Below are 18,938 nucleotides of genomic sequence, written 5' to 3'. Positions count from 1 at the left end.
TAAGTTAATTTTGTAACCTGCCACTTTACTCAACGTGTTAATAATTTAGGATTTTGATTGGGATTGCATTGAATCTATATATTACTTTTGGTAGGATGGTAATTTTAACAATATTAAATTCTTCCAGTCCATGAGCATGGGAGGCCCTTTTATCTCCTGGTGTCTTTCTCAATCTCTTTCTTTAATGATTTAAAATTTTCATTATAGAGATCTTTGGTGTCTTTTGTCAGATTTATTCCAAGATATTTTAACTTTTTGTAGCAATTGTGAATGGGAGCATTTCCCTATATTCTTTCTCTAGTTGCTTGTTATTGGTATATAGAAAGGTTACTGATTTTTGTAGACTGATTTTATAACCTGCTACTATACTGAAAGTGTTGATCAGTTCTAGGAGTTTTCTGGTGGAAATTTAGGGATTTCTTAGGTATAGTAGCATATTATTTGCAAAAAGTGATAGTTTGACCTCTTCCTTTCCAATTAGTACTTCTTTAATTTCCTTCTCCTGTTTTATTGCTCTAGCAAGAGTTTCAAGCACTATGTTGAAAAGGAGTGGACATAGTGGACATCTTTGTCTGGTTCCTGATTTCAATGTGAATGCTTCCAGTTTTTCTCCATTTAGAATGATGTTGGCTGCGGGTTTGTTATATGCGGCTAAATTATGTTGAGGTATGTTCCCTCCAGTCCAATTCCCTCTAGGACTTTAAACATAAAAGCATGTTGAACTTTGTCAAAGGCCTTCTCTGCGTCTATTGAGATGACTGTGTGGTTCTTGTCTTTGAGCCCATTTAAATGATCTATGTCGTTTATTGACTTGTGTGTATTGAACCATCCCTGCATTTCTGGGATAAAGCCTACTTGATCATGGTGAATGATCTTTTTTATGTGTGTCTGTATGCGGCTTGCAAGTATTTTGTTGAGAATCTTCACATCTATGTTCATTAAGGATATGGGTCTATTGTTTTCTTTTTTGGTTGTGTCTTTACCTGGTTTAAGTATTAGAGTGATGTTGGCTTCATAGAAGGAATTTGTGAGTTCTCCCTCTGCTTCTATCATTTCGAATAATTTAAGTAGTATTGTTTGGAGGTCTTCATTAAATGTCTGGTAGAATTCTGCTGTAAATCTGTCTGGGCCTGGGCTTTTCTCAGTTGGGAGGCTTTGTATTACTGTTTCAATTTCCTTATATGTTATGAGTGTGTTTAAACTGTTGATTCTTGGTTTAACTTTGGAGGTTCCCATGATTTCAGATATCCATCCATTTCTTTTAGACTTTCAGATTTAGTAGCATATAGGTTTTTAAAATATCCTCTTATAATGGCTTGGATCTTTTGGGTGTCTCTTGTGATGTTTCCTCTCATCTTTGATTTTGTTTATTTGGATTTGTTCTTTCTTTCTTTTGGTTAACTGGGCTAAGGGCCTGTCTATCTTGTTTAGCTTTTCAAAGAACCAGCTCTTAGATTCATTGATTCTTTGTATTGTTTGTTTCTATTTCATTAATTTCTGCTCTGATTTTTGTTATTCCTTCTCTTCTGCTGGGTTTGAGTTTCATTTGTTCTTGTCTTTCCAGCACCTTGAGTTGCAGTGTTAGGTCATTTATTTGGGCTCTTTCCAATTTTTTAATGTAGCACTTAGAACTATAAACTGCCCTCTTAGGACTGCTTTTAATGTGTCCCAGAGGTTGTGTTGTGTTGTATTGTTCTTTTTGTTGAATTCCAGAAATCCTTTTATTTCTTTCTTAATTTCTCCTTTGACCCACTCATTGTTTAGGAGTGTGTTGTTTAATCGCCACGAGTTCGTGTAGTGACTAGAGCTTCATCCAGTGCTGATTTTGAGTTTTATTGCTTTGTGGTCCGATAGAATGCATGGAATTATTTCAATATTTTTGTATTTGTTGAGGTTTGTTTTGTGGCCCCATATGTGGTCAGTCTTTGAAAAAGTTCCATGAGGTGCTGAGTAGAAAGTGTATTCTTTGGTGTTTGGGTGGAATAATCGAATGATATCTGTTAGATCTATTTGGTGTATGGTATCATTTAATTCAGACGTCTCTCTGTTTATTCTTTGTCCAGTTGACCTGTCTAATGGAGACAATGGAATACTGAAGTCTCTTACTATTACTGAGTTGGGGTTAATCTGTGTCTTAAAGTCCTGTAGTGTTGTTTTTATGAATTTGGGTGCACCAGAATTTGGTTCATATATGTTAAGAAATGTAATATCTTCTTGCTTCACTGTTCCTTTGATCAGAATGAAATGACCCTCCTATCTCTTCTGGTTAGTTTTACTTTGAGATCTATTTTGTCAGATATTAGAATTGCAACCCCTGCTTGTTTCTTAGTGCCATTTTCTTGGAATATTCTTTTCCATCCTTTTACCTTAAGGTAGTGCCTGTCCTTGAAAGTGAGATGGGTTTCTTGTAGACAGCAAAGAGATGTTTCTTAATCCATTTGCTTAGCCTGTGTCTTTTGCTTGGGGAGTTCACTCCATTGATATTTAAGGTTATTACTAACCAAAAGAAATGTAACCAGTTTCTTGGCTGAAAGTCAAAATGTCCTTGGGCCTGTTAGCAACATATTCTGTTCCAACGGCCAAAAATGTCAAAAGTATTTGGGAGTTTGTATCTAATCCTTAAAAGATCTTAGGGTTACCTCTTCAGAGCGGGGAATGTTGGAGGGGAGGGAGTGGACATGGATTTGATCAAAACATCTTATATGCATGTATAAAATTCTCAATAAAGTTTTTGTAAAAATTAAAAAAAAATCTTTGCAACCATGAAATGTTAAAAAAGAAAGAAAGAAAGAAAGAAAGAAAGAAAGAAAGAAAGAAAGAAAGAAAACATTGTGGCCAATAAATTACTGGATGGGCATTGGTAGACTTGAGTAAAAGTTTAAGCACCCTTCTGATACCAACTAACAGACTATATGCCCTGTTTCTTTGTACCCTAAATCTTTGTGTGTGACTGCCATATCCCATGTGACTCACAGTTCCTTGCAATGTATAAAATCCACCTGAATTTTTATAAATAAGTGACTTGTAAAGAAAGAGAAAAAAAAGAGTGAAGAAAGAGGAGGTCAGGAGAAAGATCAGGAAGAGTTAGAACTCGAGTGATGTTTTGAAGATCCTTGTAGCAAATTATTTGCTCAAACACCACCCTTTCAGTAATGGAGAACATTGAAGGGTTTTTGAGAAGGAAGCAACATGAACAGAGCTTCCTGTTTTGAGTGGTAACTCTGGCATAGAATCGATTGCAGCAAGTGGTACATGGAGACAAGGACGCCAGCTTTGAGACCATTGCAATGGTCCAAACAAAATAGGAGGCTCCAACTAGCTGTGATTATGAAAAGAAGGTGAACAACTAGAATTGGAAGTAGGTATATGTCAGAAAAAGCAATCAAAGAGAATTCTGTGAAATATGAGTAAAGTGTCATCTAAGAGAGGGTTCCTTGGAGGCAGGTGTGAACAGCACGACATCGGGTGCCTCGAGTCCACACAGCCTCTCCTGATGATCTTTGTAACTATACATGTCATCTGCTCCATCCTCAGGTGGGAACATTTTATTCAGAAGAAGTTAAAAAAATAACTTTCACAGGGCTGGAGAGATGGCTCCATAGTTAAAGCACTGGCAGTCTTGCAGAAAACCTGAGTTCAATGCCCAGTACCCATATGGCAGCTAACAACTGTAACTCCAGTTCCAAGGGATCCAATGCCCTCTTCTGGCCTCCACAAACATTGCACAACATGGGTGCCCTTACATATATGCAGACAATACACTCATACACATAAAATAAAAATAATAAATAAATAAATTAAAAATCACTTTCACCATATATTTTATTATCTATGATACTTCTTAAAGCAAAATTTAAAATATCATATCCAATGGCTCTTTAACCAGAGACATTTTCAAGGTTTTCATGAAAAAGAAGTGTGAACATAATAAATACTTGCCATGTATTTTCTATCATTTCAAGTGTTTCATTAGTATTTACAAAAAGCATTAGGATCCAAAAATGTGAGACACGAGGCTGTGGGAAGAAGGCTCAGTGGGGAAAGTGCTTGCTGCACAAGCATGAGGACCTGAGTTTGATCCCGAGAACCTATGAGAAAAAGTCAAGTATGGTGGCACATGCCTGGAATCCCAGAACTGGGAAGTAGAGACAGAAAGACCCCTGTGGTTTGCTGACCATCTAGTCAGCTGAACCGTGAGCTCCAGGCTCAATGAGAGACTCTGTCTCTGAAAGAATATGGTGGAGAGTGTCTGGAGGAAGACAACTTTCATCCTATTCTCTCTCTCTCTCTCTCTCTCTCTCTCTCTCTCACACACACACACACACACACACACACACATACATACAATGTGAGAAATGAAGTTGAACAGAAGCAATTCACAGACACCAAAAATAATCCTCTCTGTACCCAACCTAAATTTGTCCCCAGTGTCTCTGCAAAATGGCACAACACATCCTCTGAGATGGGTTATGCAGGGAAGACAACTGTTTCTTTGCTTGCAATGTCCTAGAGTGGGGTGGGTTGGAGCTGATGGTAACAGTATTACAATTCCCAGTCAGAAAACTTCTCTATGAAAGTTTATGCCATTTTGGTCTCCAGACAAACTGGATCCTGAGTGAACTCACCACGCCTTTTTCCCATATCACTGACATCCGGTCCTCAACACCATTCACCCCATTGGGAATCTTAGTGAAGTCATCTTTCCCTAGAGCTTTCTGGCAGGTGTTGAAAGTGCAGTGGTCAGTCCCTGTTGTGCTCAAATCATCACTGAAAAGAAAAACAATGAGAAACGAGAGTGAGGGTGTGAGTGTACAGAACATGGGGAGGAATTCCACGAGGTTTCCGACCCTCCCAACTCTTCTCCACAAGCAAAGCAAGGGAGAATGAGCAGAATTTTCAAGCGCACATTTCACCTCTCTTTTGTCTTTATCCTAAGAAGCACTTTTAGAGAACACGCTCACAAAAATCATGATGCAGGACCATCAGCAAGCCTGGCTTTTACTGTTTTTAGATTTCCTAGACCAGCTGAGGAAGAAGACTAGTTGAGAGGAGATGTGAACTGTGAGATAATGGGGTGCATTCTAGGCTCAGCTCTAAAACTTACTAGCCTAGTAGTTATGAGATTGTCTCATCTAGAAACTGGTTGTATGGACTTGACAAACCTAACATCAGGGTTCCAAAGAATAAAACAGGGAGGAATTTCTTGTGGGTAGAGTGCCACCAAAAATACCATCATGGTGGGCTATCGGAATGGAGGCAGTTCCTCCAGAGACTGGCTGAGAACAACTATGCTTGTCATCAGGGACTAGAATCCTGCTTTAGTGTGTAAATAATCTCAGGGACATAGAAGTGTGAAGGAGGTTGAAGGAAAAGAGCCAAGGAATTCTCATTCAGTTGGTTGTGAAAAGCTCTGCTGATTTGAATCCAGGTATCTGTGACTGGAGAATGTTAGAATGTCCCAGAATGTTATTTTCAAGAACAATGGGCATCTCATCCAGAAAGTGACATTACCTATACAACAATCTGGCTCCAAGATTACAGTAACAAATTAAATATCAAGAATATTTTTGATAAAAATAAGGAATTGTGCTGGAGGTATAGCTGAATGGTAGACTACTTACCTGCAAGGCCCTGGGGTTCAATCCTTAGCACGAAAGAAAAAAAGAAGGGAAGGAAGGAAGGAAGGGAGGGAGGGAGGGAGGGAGGGAGGGAGGAAGGAAGGAAGGAAGGAAGGAAGGAAGGAAGGAAGGAAGGAAGGAAGGAAGAGCCTGGGCTATAAGCACCAGAGATGGAAAAAAATCAGAAGTGAATACAATTTCAGAGAAATGATCAGATTTCTTGGTGTCAAGAAAATGGGTTTTTGTTTGATCATTTCATACATTTCATAATAAATTTTAGTTGTCTTTACCCCTCTCCCCTTTCATCTCCTACTGTAACCTTTCTCAGCAAGTCCCCCTCTTGCCTTCTTTTTGTGTGACCCACCAATTTGAATTTGAATTTCTTCCCCAAGCATGGGTGGGAGGTTATTCACTAGGCAACGAATCAGTGGCCTCACCATGGAAGAAAATGGCAATGTTCTGCCCATTAACTCAGCCGTTAAATGACATCCCTCTCAACTGTTAACTGCCAATAGTCCTTCAGGGAGAGCTGGGGGGTCATGGGTCCCTCCCCCATCTGTGACAGAAGAGGTTTTGACAACATAGCTGAAGGAACATAAATCCAGCATTTTCTGTTCCCCAAATGCCATCAGGTCAAACAAAACAGAAGACAAAATGGTATGTGGAAGTTGTAGAAGCATGGCAAGCTCTCCTCCACCCAAAGCTGAAGCTTGTGAAGCCTCTCCTTTCATCCAAACACTTCACAGTTGTCTGCAAAAATGATTACTTAGCCAACAGATTCATGAGAAAGCCAGGTGTTGAAGGATCAGGTCTCAGCGGTGGACCCATGACATGATGGGCTGCGTGGTGCCATTCTTTACTCCAGTAGTGTGTGCCATCAGTGCCCAGACCTGCTGCGATTGGTTCTCCATAGACCACTTTCCCTGGAAAGTTCAAAGACAGGACTCAGCATCTTACTGTATTCTTATCAAAACCATCTGACAAGCATACAGATGTCTTCTCTGCCCCGACAGAGGTCAGTACTATGGCTTAGCAGAATCCCACCTCACAGTTTATGTTTATGAACAGGACTCAATATAACAACTAATGATCCTCAAGCATTTACTGTGGTCCAGTCATATGTATTTAATTTCATCCTCCCTGCTTACTTAACATCAGACTGAGCTGCTTGATTTGGTCAGTTAGATTGGAAGCAAGCAGCATATGCTGCTTCCAAGCAGAGGCTGTGCTACCTTGTTTCCTTCTCTGTTATGATGCTGAGAGTACCAGAATGAAGAGGCTATTTAGCAGAGACAGAGTCAACCCATGATGGACATGAATATGAAGGAGATGTAAGCCACTCCTATTTCAGATCCATTGTTACTGCAGTGTAACCTAGAGGAAGCTGGGTGGCATGTACATTCCTACTGAGGTTTTAAAACCCTATTGGGTAAATGCTATTACTATCTCAATTAAAAAATAAAGATAAAGATATGGGATTTGTCATATCTTCTCTACATCACTCCACATAGGTAGACTGGAAGGGGTGGGATTTGAACCCAGGCATTTTGAGTCAATGGTCTGAATTTTTATGCTATCTAGCCAGATGTCAGATAACCATTAATACAGCCATATGGAATTCACAGAGTATCTCTGCTACAAACTGATAACCTTTTCACACCCTCAAAAAAACTTTCTCAAAAAACTTATATGAAATAAAAAATACTCAGATAATGAACTGTAGGCTTGAAATGCATATTTTAGAAAAAAATCATGCAAATGAGGCCATCAAAAGCACACAATGTGAGAAAACTTAATAGTGCACAGTGAATTTGAATTTAAAATTGGACTCCTATCTCTGATTAGCATTTGTCAGTATAATAGACTTGCTGGCATCTACCTCATCACATACCAGCAATAAAAAAAAAAGGCATGCGGGGTGAGGGTGAGGAGACACGGGTATATCAAATGAGCTCACTCCAGTTAATAAGATGCCAAATTTTAGTTACAATCCTGATATATAATTGAAATTAACTGATTTCCTTGGAGAGCATAGGCAATGGATGCTACCAGCTGCCTGAGTTCTATTAAACGGAAATATAGCCCTGTCTTATCTCACACATCAGAAAGGAGCCATCTTTCTTTAGCTAGAAAGAAACTTTAGCTAGGAAACTGAAAAACAGTAAAAGTCAGGCTGGCTGAAACCTCGATTTCTTGAATAACCAAGTACCAATGTCCTGGTCTGTGAAAGTGCTTCCCCCAGGAACTTAGTTGCTGCCGAGATTCTTCCAAGATACTCAACCAGACTCAACTAGAGCCCCACACCTTTCCAAGTTCTTACTCCCTGCTTCCAATACACCCGACAAACAGCTCCTGTATCTCTTTCTGGCATGCAGGATAAACAGTGACCTTGACTCCTGAACTGAGGGAACGTCCACACTCTACTGAGAGGGAACAAGACCTGCACAACCTTCATTTGCAAGCACACAGAGATTCCCTATTCCAGAGACCTGCTCACAGTTGCTTGGACAATGAGACACAGGCTTGATTTGCAATCACTTTCTGAGCTGCCAACTCAGGATTTTCCATGGTGCTTCATCATGGAGGAAAGATCCTTGTCACATGTTCTATTCAATCACTTGGCACATAAGGATGATCTGGGAGCACGGCTCCTGAAGCTGCACCATCTTAATAACTCTGAGGAAAAATTAAAAGTGTCAGCATCTGCTGGGAGTCTGTCTGGACTATTTTGAAACCAGGTGACAGGTAATTTCCTCAGAAAGGCTCAGCTCCTTTCAAATATGACAGGCTGCTTTTTTGGTATACACAAACTCTTCACTAAGTGGTCTATTTTCAGTGTTTTTCTTATGAATATAAAAAAATTAAAAAGTAAAAATTCCTAACTGCTCTTTGATCTCTTTCATAAGTTTCAAGGGACTAGAGCTCATGCAAGAAATTTTAAAAAGAAGGAAAACAGGGACCTGGATATTGCATAAATTGGAGAATCAAACTAGAAAAGTCAGTCTAATTGAAAGTTCTGATAGATTGGTAAAAGAGTAAGCTCTAAAATAGGTGTAGACTGTAAAGATTTAAGAGCTCTTGCACGTGACTTCATTTGACCTTCACAGCAATCCTCACACTGGTTTGACAGATGATGAAATTGATGCTCAACGAAACTTATTAATTTGCCTGAGACACACTAGCCATCAGTGGTGTAACCAGAATTAAATCCTCCCTGATATGGATCTATATACACATTGTTGCTAAGAAAGGTACCATTTTCATTTCTTGGTGAAATCATGATTTTTAAGTGTTTTTAGTCAACCACAAACTACCTATAGATGTGACTGAGCAAGTGTTCAATGTCCCATACCGATTTCCTTCACTCTGCACAGCAGGTTGGCAGTGAACTCTGTGTGTGTGTGTGTGTGTGTGTGTGTGTGTGTGTGTGTGTGTGTATCTTAAGTCTAACACTCTCCTGGTTGCCTTTACAACCAGATGGGCACCATAACTCTTGGGACTATGAGACATCTTCATCACTAGTCTCCTCCCACAGCCTCAGGAGTTTTCCCCTTACGTTGTACCCTCTACCCACAGATATTCTCTATAGTATATCTCCATCCTTTGACTTACAACCCAAAGTGAAAAGACTCTACCCTTATGATGAAATCTCCCATTTAACAGCACTTTACTGCCTGAGAGACTCTAAAGATTTCCAAATGATGAAGCATGTCAGACTAGTAGAGCTCCCTTCTTCATCAGACATCTTGGTTATCAGAGGGAAGTGGCAGAATGGATGCTCCTACCTGTGTGGATCTTCGAACAGCACTTTGAGTCCTGAGATCTATGAGAGACAGTTGAGAGACGTGGAGAAGCTGTATAGGTATCAGGGGCAGAAGTACTTTCTAACAAATCCAAACCATAAAAGTAAAGTTTCCTAGCTAAAATGATGGGGTGAATTTATTCAAAATATTTTTGTGAAGGAAAAAAAATAATTGAGAAGAAAGTAACACGGAGGATGGTAGAGTGGGTGACGCAGACTTAAGTTCAAATTCTGAAGTTGTATGTTTGTACACAATGAGTCAAACTCATCAACTCAGTTTTCACATCTATGAAATGGGATCACAATGTGTTTTAAGTATGGCATATTGGTGAAGGTTAAAAAAAATTGATGTATACCACAGTATCTAGCAAGTTCTTGGAAGCCTGGAGTCTCTTCATGTTTATAAGTTGAATTGTGTGCCCCACCAGAATTCAAACTCAAAGTCCTGAAGTGTATGGAAATGAGGTCTTTAAAGAGGTAATGACATTAAAATGAGGTCATTAGGGTGGACCCTAACCTAATAAGAGTGAGATCCTTATAAAAATAAGAATTTATATCCAGTAACTTTCTTTGAAAGGTATAAAGATATAAAGAAAATATTTCACCAGTATGTTTATCCCCCTAAAGACAGTAGCTTGGATACAACATAAAGTTGAACTCTAATAAGACACTTTAAAACAAGTTAAGGATGGGGCTGAAGAGATGGCTCAGCAGTTAAGAGCACCAACTGCTCTTGCAGAGGACCCAGGTTCAAGTCCCAGCACCCACATGGTGGCTACAAACCATCCTTAACTCCAGTTCGAGGGGAATCCAAAGCCCTCTTCTGACCTCCGCAGCATTGCACGACACGGGTGCACTCACATACATGCAGGCAATACACTCATACACATAAAATAAAAATAATAAATAAAATATTAAAAAAAACAAGTTAAGGATGGGGACTATGTTGAACATTTCAGCCCCAAGTGGGATGGAAACAAATGATAACAGAGATACAAGCAGAAGGTCAGGTCACTAAGACACATCTCTACCACAAAGCTCTAGAAAAACTCTGAATCCATGTGCATGCAAGTTCTATCAGTAGGTTGGAGAGACAACATATTTTCTAAAAGGTCACTAATAATCCCTTATGCAGCACTAGGGCTAAAAAGGTGCATGTGTAAGTGTGGTGGTTTAAATGGGAAATGTCCCCCACAGACTCAAATATGTGAACACTTGGCTGTTTGGGAGGCTATGGAATCTCTAGGAGGTGCAGACTTGCTGGAGGAAGTGCTTTGAAGGTTCACTGGAGGCAGGCTTTGAGGGTTCATAGCCTGACCCCACTTCCAGTTTACTCTCTTCTCTCTCTGGTTCCTGTTTGCCTTTAAAGATGTGAGCTCTCTGCTTTCTGCTCAGGCTACCTCCTGCCATAGCTTTCCGGTCATTAGACTCTCCTTCTAGAACCATAAGCCAAACAAAGCCCTTCTTTTTATGAGTTGCCTTGGTCATGGTGTTTTATCATAGCAACAGAAAAGTAAGCGATATAATAACCAAAGCTAGTCAGATTGAAATAAGAAGTCACTAAAATCAGTGACTCACACTGGCACATAAGCTGTTGGACTAAGACTAGGCTGTGGCTGGGCATGGTACACATATTTGTAGTCCCAGAACTCCAGAGGCTGAAGCAGGAGGATTAAGAGTTCAGGGCTAGCCTGGACCCCACCTCAAGAAAAAACCAAACAAAACAAAGACTGGGCTATAGAGAGTAGTTCAGGGCTGGCCTACATGGACCAGAACTTGTGACTGAGTCATTAACGGTTGTAGGTATGTCCAACATTATGCTTGGGCTGCTGGGATAACTCTTGGGACAAACTTCTGATGCTCGCTCCTCATTTTTGCCCAAGTATCTTAGCATAAGATAGGTGGGTAAGAACTCACCTATGTTAGTTACTCAGCTTAAACCAAGCAAGACTTAAGCATGAAATGGATACTCTTTGCCAATGATCAAAGGCAACTCAGCTTGGAGTGGTTTGAACTTGAAAGCTTTATTCTTTTTCCTGTAACCTTATTTTTAATAGTTCATCATAGGTGATGAATGTCAGATGAAAATATAAAGGTTGGAGCAAAAGGAAAGCTCAGGTTCAGGGTGGAAGTTGAGGAACTGAACACAATTCCCTTCTTTCTTCCCAGCCTCTGATGAGGCTTAATTGGGGACTGGAGAGATGGCTTAGCAGTTAAGAGCACTGGCTGCTCTCCCAGAGGATGGAGATTCAGTTCCTAGCACCAAATGGTGGCTAACAACTGTTTGTAATTTCAGTTCCAGGGGATCTGACTTCCTCTTCTGGTCTCTGTGGGCATTGCACATACATGGTGCATTTAGATACATGCAGGCAAAACACTCACACATATAAAATAAAAATAAATAGATTTTTTTTAAAAAAAAAGAGGCTCAGAGGAAGACAATCTATTTCTGCATTGAGAAGGAAGAGGAGCCAGAGCCACCCAGAGGTTTTGAAGTCTCCGAGGAAGCAGGAAAGCAGATGGAATGTGATCATTAGTAAGGGGAAAATTAGAGAAGCAGCTGCTGGAACTCAAAAGAGCAGAGGGAGTCATGAGAGCATCGGTCCTGGGTAGACAGGGAAGGTAAGTGAGAGGAGGAGAAGAGGGGCCAGTCTGCACCCACCTTCACCTCTGCAGGGGAGATAAGGCTTCTGTCTGTGTTGATACCATTGAGCAAAGACCCTGTAACTAAGCTGCAGCTCAGCACAGACAATGCCTCCCCCATTTATAGAGCTCATTCAGGAAACAGATCTATTCAGAACAGAACAAATTTGTGCCCACTCTTCATACCACTCTCCTGAACTGCCCAGCCACAGGGAAACAGTGACAGCGAAGAGCCCCCAGACAGTTAAAGAAAACAACGCAGGGCTAATGAGATGGCTCAGCAGGTAAAGGAACTTACCATGCAAGCCCGGTGACCCAAGTTTGACCCCCAGCACCCATGGAAAGGTAGAAGAGAAAACCACAAAGTCGTGCTCTGGCCTCCCCCCTCCCACTAAATAATAAATAAAAAATTTAAAGCATACACAAGGAAGACTAAGAATGTGTGTGTGTGTGTGTGTGTGTGTGTGTGTGTGTGTGTGTGTTGTATGTGTATGTGGTGCATGCACCTGAATGTGTGAGTGTGCACACCCGTTCATGGGCTTGTGGAGTCCAGAGAAGGAGGCCAGGTGTCTTCCTCTATTGGTTTCTACCTTATTGCCTTTAGACAGGGTCTCTCACTGAAACAGAAGCTTGTCTTTTGGGCTAGACTGACTGACCAGTGAGCTCTCAGGATCTACCTGTCTCCACATCCTACGCTGGGGTTATAGGCACAGGCAGCCATGCTTGGCTTTTTATGTGGGTGCTGGGGATTTGGACTCAGACCTTTATGCTTGCAGAGCAAGTGCCTTTACCCAATACTCCATCTTCTTTTTTAACCATGGAGAAGACCAATATTTAAAAAAATTAAAACAACTCAGAAAGAAACAAGAAAAAGGGAGAATTTGAAAATCTCATCAGTATTAGAGATCTCAAGAAGATAATGCATTCCATTAAAAGGAAAACACACAAAAAAGAAGTAACTGTGGAGAAAAAGAGCAATTAGAGAAGATCGTTTTCTTAGAAGTAAATACATGATTACCAAGACAAAATTTTATTTGGAGGGCAGAGAAAGTAAACAAAAACATTTTGTAAAATACAAGTAAAATAATTTTTATTTTTAAAAAAGTGAAAATTTTGTAAAATATGAGAGATAATGGAAGAGTTCCAGGAAACGTAAACAGAGAAAATAAATAAGTAAATACTAGAAGAAAAAAATTGAGAAGATCGAAGATTAGTCTTCAAATTAAAATGGGCCTCTTAACATGATGGGGAAATTTTTAAAATATTTTATTTATTATTTTTATTTGTATGTGTGTATTGCCTGCATGTAAGTAAGTGCACCGGTGTCATGCAATGCCCACGGAGGACAGAAGAGGCTATCAGATCCTCTGGAACTGGAGTTACGGACAGTTGTTAGCTGCCATGTGGGTGGTGGGATTTGAACCCGGGTCTTCTGCAAGAACAGCCAGTGTTCTTAACCACGGAGCCATCTCTCCAGCCCCATGATGGGGAAATTTTTAAAGGCTATGGCTAAAAGGAGGAGGAGAGATGTGCAAATAGGGGATGGGGTCTGAATATGATCAAAATACATTGTATGAAAGTCTCAAAAATTCAGTAACAAGAAAAGGAAGTAGCTATCAAGCTACAATAGAGGGCTGTGAAGGTAGTAGAATGCTTGTGTACCGTGAACAGGACCCTGAGTTCCATTCCCACCATTGCCGAAAACACAAAAAGGAGGAAGGGAGGGAGGGAGAGAAGGAGAGAAAGAAAAGTCAGAAGATTATCATCCCCCCAAAAAATCCTTGTAAGAAGAGTTGATTATATCCAATAAAAAGTAGGAGGAAGTCAGGCATGGTGCATCGCCTTTAATCCAGCACTAGGAGTCAGAGGCAGGTGCATCTCTGTGAGTTCAAGGCCAACCTGGTCTACATAGTGAGTTCCCGGCCAGCCAGGGCTATATGGTGAAACCCTACACACACACACACACACACACACACACACACACACACACACACACACACGCACACTCCCCAGTGGTCTAAATATGTAGCAAACTAACATTAAGTGTGCTTTGGGGTCTCATAGGAGTGAAAGAAATCCACTTGACCCTGACACTTGAAACTGCTTCTCCATGAGTTAGTGAGAGTGGCACTAACTTGCATTTCACTGAGTGCCACAAACTTCTGTTCTCACTAATAGTTTTTACAGAGAAGAACAGTGTCACAATCCTATACTGTGAAGTTCTTAAATTTTAGACTTAACCTATGGACAAAGCATGAAAGTTAACAGATCCATGGAAAGGAAACAAATGCTGTGAAGAGCCTTTCACACCAAGACAATAACACAGTGGACGCCGGGAGGACAGAGGACAATGATGACCTCTGAGCTCCTTCTTCAGCCCAGGAGAGAAGAGGCAGCCAAGGTATTTACATAATTTTAACACCCAAACCCACACACCCCCAAAAAAAAAAAAAAAAAAAAAAAAAAAAAAAAAAAAAAACACAGCCAGGAACAATACCTTAAGTGTGTTATTTGAAGTAACTATTATTACTGAAAAACTCAGGCTACGGAACGATATGTGTCTGCTAAGTTACTTGTTTTTTTCATGGTAGAAAGACAACTGATATTGCCCAAAACAATAATGTAAATTTTGAAAGTAGCTACCTAAAACTTAAGGTAGATATGGCCAAAATCAGTATCTCCAATGGGTGACTGGGAGAATGAGAGAGAGCATCCAGCCTTCCACGCAACACTGCAGCAGGGTCATTTTTGGCATTTTCATTTTTTTTAAAGAATGACAAACTAGAGCTGGAGAGATGGCTCAGCAGTTAAGAGCACTGACTGTGCTTGCAGAGGACCCAGGTTCTATTCCCAGCACCTACATGGTGGCAAACAACCATACTAACTCCAGTTCCAGGGGATCTGATGCCCTCTTCTGTCCTCTGCAGGCACTGTACATGACATGGGTATACTTACAGACATGTAGACAATACACTCATACACATAAAATAAAAGGGAGGTTCTGTCTCAAAAATACCAAAATAAAATAAAATATAAATAAATAAATAAACATTTTAATGTAATTACAAAGAAGACCAGTCAACTGTTTAAGCCTTAAATCAATTAAACTTGATATTCACACTTCCCTAACTCTAGACCAGCCTTTTCCATAGGATAAAGATTCACAGAAAAAACCCTGGCTTTGGGGTCCGTGGCCTTGGGTTTGACCTCTAGACCTAGTAGTTACCATTAAAGTTATCTTGAGCTTATTTATCAATCTTTCCCAGGTCTCAACTTCACCAGTCACAAAACAGTAATAAAATTGAGCTTCAAGCATTATAATGAAAGATATGTGATATATATCACCATATATATATGAATGAATAAAGCCTGAAATGAGATAAAATATCCAGGATCCTAGTGGGTGCCAGACACATATTAAACACTCAACAGACACTGTGAATTGTTATAACCACATCCCATGTCTTCTGGGTCTATAGCTGGCAACTGAACTATAAAATCAAATTTAATAGCATTGTATTTCTAAGTGACTTACAAAAGAGGTGATCAATAATTGGATATCCTTTATGCCTCCTGAGCAGGATTCTGATTTAGAAGGCTTATGAATCACCTAGGGTTTCAGTTAGAAGTGTGCATTAGGATTCAGCGGTCTGGGGGTGGTGGCCGTCAGCTATGCACTGCTGATAAACTCCTAGGTAATGCTGGTGCTGAATTCAAGGGACCCACTGTGAGATTCAGGGCCCATAAAAGAGAAGTGAGTAACAAAAGTATTTACAGATTTTCATGTTATAAATTATTTTATAAGACTGAACTAGTTCTTATTTAAACAGATCACAAGTAATAGGCCTCTAATGTAATTTTTCATCTATAAATGCTATATGATAAGGAGTTATGGATAGGGTGCCTGAATCTTTCATAAAAGGTCAGTATCATCCAATGGCTCTTGGCCATCAACACTGCCCAGGGTCTATGCTTGGGTTTGTTGATACAGTCACCACGTGAACAATTTGGAACTGCTTTGTCCATCTCCCTCTCTCCCTTCTGTTTCCTCCTTGATCACATGCCCTGCTCACATGTAAGGGGTCAAATTCAAGTGGTAAGATGTCGCATGATGATTTACTTTGGGGTTCTGCTGCCTCTTTGATGATTGGCATTAGGGTATTTTCACAAGTACCATTATTGTAAGTCCAACTTACCAAGCACATTTGGGAGACATTTAAATTATCCCATGTCTATGAATCCTTTGGAAATGAATCTAGCAATATCTAAAAACATTTCATTTCTACTTAATCTTTGAATTAGAAATTCTACTTCTAGAAGATAGATGCCCCTTTATGCTAGGCAAAATAACAAAGCTGTAAAGATGTCCACATCCCAATCCACACAGCCTGTGCTTATGTTACCTATGGTACAAAAAAGACCTTATAGATGTAATTAAATGAAGGGCCTCAAGATGGGAAAGTCATGCTGAATTAATGGATTCAGCTCAATATACTCCAAGGATCCTTAAAAGTAGAAGAGTGGGATAAAAGAGGAGATCTGGAATAAAGTGACTTGAATAGGGCTCAATTCACCATCGAGGATGGAGAAAGAGGTGGCCCAAGGACCACAGAGGGCTCTGAAGGGAAAAGAAAGGAAAGGAAAGGAAAAGAAGAGGAGAGGAAATGAGGGGGGGGAGGAGAGAGGAGGGGAAGGGAAGGGGAAGAGGAGAGAAGGAAAAAGGGGAAGAGGACGAGAAAGGAAATAAAAAAGGTGCTTCAGTCTCCAGACTCCAGATGTCAGCTCACTGAGGTCTCCTTCAGACTTCTGACTTCTAGAATGATTAGGTAACACTTCATGTTTGAATTCACTAAGTTTGTGGTCATTCCTTACAGAAGCAATAGAAAAGTCATACCCCTTCTACAAAATGAAATAGTATCTGCAGGTGACCAGTGATGCTTCCTACCTGAACTTTAAAAATCAAAGCTTGATGGTGGATTAAGACTGGCTATTTCTGTTGGTTTTACTGTTCCTTAAACCATAGTCTATTATAACCCTGGTTCACTGCTTAGAAAGAAAACCTTAGCAATCCCATAAAGCTGGCAACAGCACCATCTGGTGGTAAAAACTAGTTCTACAAATTGGAATTTTCAGATTTGTTTTCTGAGGGCTTTTTTGGGGGGGGGGACTGCTGTTTCACATGGCAAATCGCAAATCTGCTATGTGTGGGGGTGTGGGAGGGAAAGAATCAGAAATAGTTGGTAGTCTGACATTATTAACTTATTTGAAATTAAGCTTATTACTAAAATGGATTTAATCCATTCAAAACTAAATGTGGCTCACAAAATCCTTATTAAACTTTGCAACAAGTAGTTTTGGCAAAAATTTTATTTTAGTTCCAATTACGAACATATCAAATCCATTCCATAGCTTTTTTTTGAATAATGTACATTATTCAGCTACAATAATTTCCACCACTGTCTGATTATCTGCATTTCTAAAAGTGAGATGGAAGCTACAAGGAGGCCTAAGGCACTGCATAAAATGCATATGTTTGGTTTTCACGCTTCCCTTTCCAGCACTATCAAATGAATGGAATTACCTCGAGGCCCAAGAACAGATTTGCTTTCTTTGTGGGTGACTGTATTTCAGATTGAACTAGAGAATTGAAACAACAGAAAGTCTGGGAAAACAATCTTGTAAAACTTTAAAACAGACATCATAAAAATACTTTTGGTATAACTTCTTCAATTGAATCAACATCCAAGTTCAAAAGAAAGTTCCTGAGCTCAAAGTGCCCTGATACCATTCCAGGGTTAGGACAGTGAGTGAAAGCGTTAAGGAGGAGTGCAAGCCTCTTTAAAACGAGCTTTGAAAGTAAAATTCATTATCAGATTAAAAAATGGCTGCCTATGGTGTTGAGAGTGGGAACATGGGTAGTTCAGGTCCTGAAGAAATCGCCCAAGGAAGAGAGGGAGCCCTGAAGATGAATAAATAGATCAAAGAAAGAGATGCTCATCAGGGTTTAAAAAAAAAAAAAAAGGCAGGTTGCAAATAAAGAGGGAAGAAGAGTGGAAATTAGCACGCAACTTCCTCATAAGCAAAGCAGAGGAAGTTGGTTGTGCCTTGTTCTGTTAACCCTGAGCTGTCAGTGGGGTTCGGGTGAGGATTACCATCTCTCCTTGCATCGCCTATGACCTTGGCTGCGGATTTGCTCATCACGTGCACTATGTACAGAGGGCAGTTCACAGTGTTGGCTATGGTGATGGCTCTGAGTGTGGCCTCTGCCTCCACTGCTTCCGGGCGGCACAGCTCATGCCCCTCAGGGCCTGTTATCCCCAATGCCAACATCTTCTTTGCACCCTAAAAATGAAGAATGTAAAAAGATAGCAGGGAAGATTATTTTCAACAAATGCCATTATTTTATTGGAAATTAAAAGTCCTGATAGATTTGTAGATCAGCTAGCTATAGGTGTGTGTGTGTGTGTGTGTGTGTGTGTGTGTGTGTGTGTGTGCATGTGTATGTGTAGACAGAGTGCCAGTTTGGTGATAGTATATATTAACAGTAGATAACAAGTTTTCCTATGAGTATTCTATCATTAAATTCTTTTTATTGAAAAAGTAGAAAAGGGACTGGGAAGATAGCCCAACTGGTAAAGTGCTTGCTGTACAGGCACAAAGACCCAAGTTCAATCCCCAGAACCCATGTAGAAAAACCAAGCATGGTGGTATATATGCTGGTAATTCCAATGCTGGGGAGGCAGAGACAGGCGGATTCCTGGGGCCATGGGCCAGCCTGTCAAGCATATCAAGGGAGTTCCAGACCAGTAAGAGACCTGTCTCATAAACAATATGGACCAGTTCCCAAGGAACAACTCTGGAGGGTGTTTTCTGGT

The 18,938-nt window shown here is 40.2% G+C and overlaps 1 protein-coding gene across 1 annotated transcript in view; it reads right to left on the bottom strand.

The window, feature by feature from the left end:
- Dpys (dihydropyrimidinase) overlaps positions 1-18,938 on the bottom strand; it is a 90,802-nt gene that overhangs the window by 53,894 nt on the left and 17,970 nt on the right. The window contains exons 4-6 of the mRNA XM_008851516.2: positions 18,216-18,405; positions 6,385-6,541; positions 4,626-4,767 (exon numbers count right to left, since the gene is read on the bottom strand). Of these exons, the coding sequence (XP_008849738.1) occupies positions 4,626-4,767; positions 6,385-6,541; positions 18,216-18,405 (489 nt within the window). The remainder of the gene's footprint in view (positions 1-4,625; positions 4,768-6,384; positions 6,542-18,215; positions 18,406-18,938) is intronic.

The sequence above is a fragment of the Nannospalax galili genome, unplaced genomic scaffold (assembly GCF_000622305.1).
Source record: "Nannospalax galili isolate Female #2095 unplaced genomic scaffold, S.galili_v1.0 scaffold284, whole genome shotgun sequence".
In the NCBI taxonomy this organism is placed as follows: domain Eukaryota; kingdom Metazoa; phylum Chordata; class Mammalia; order Rodentia; family Spalacidae; genus Nannospalax; species Nannospalax galili.
The sequence above is the reverse complement of the archived record's forward strand: the minus strand, read 5'-3'. Positions and strand labels throughout refer to the sequence as shown.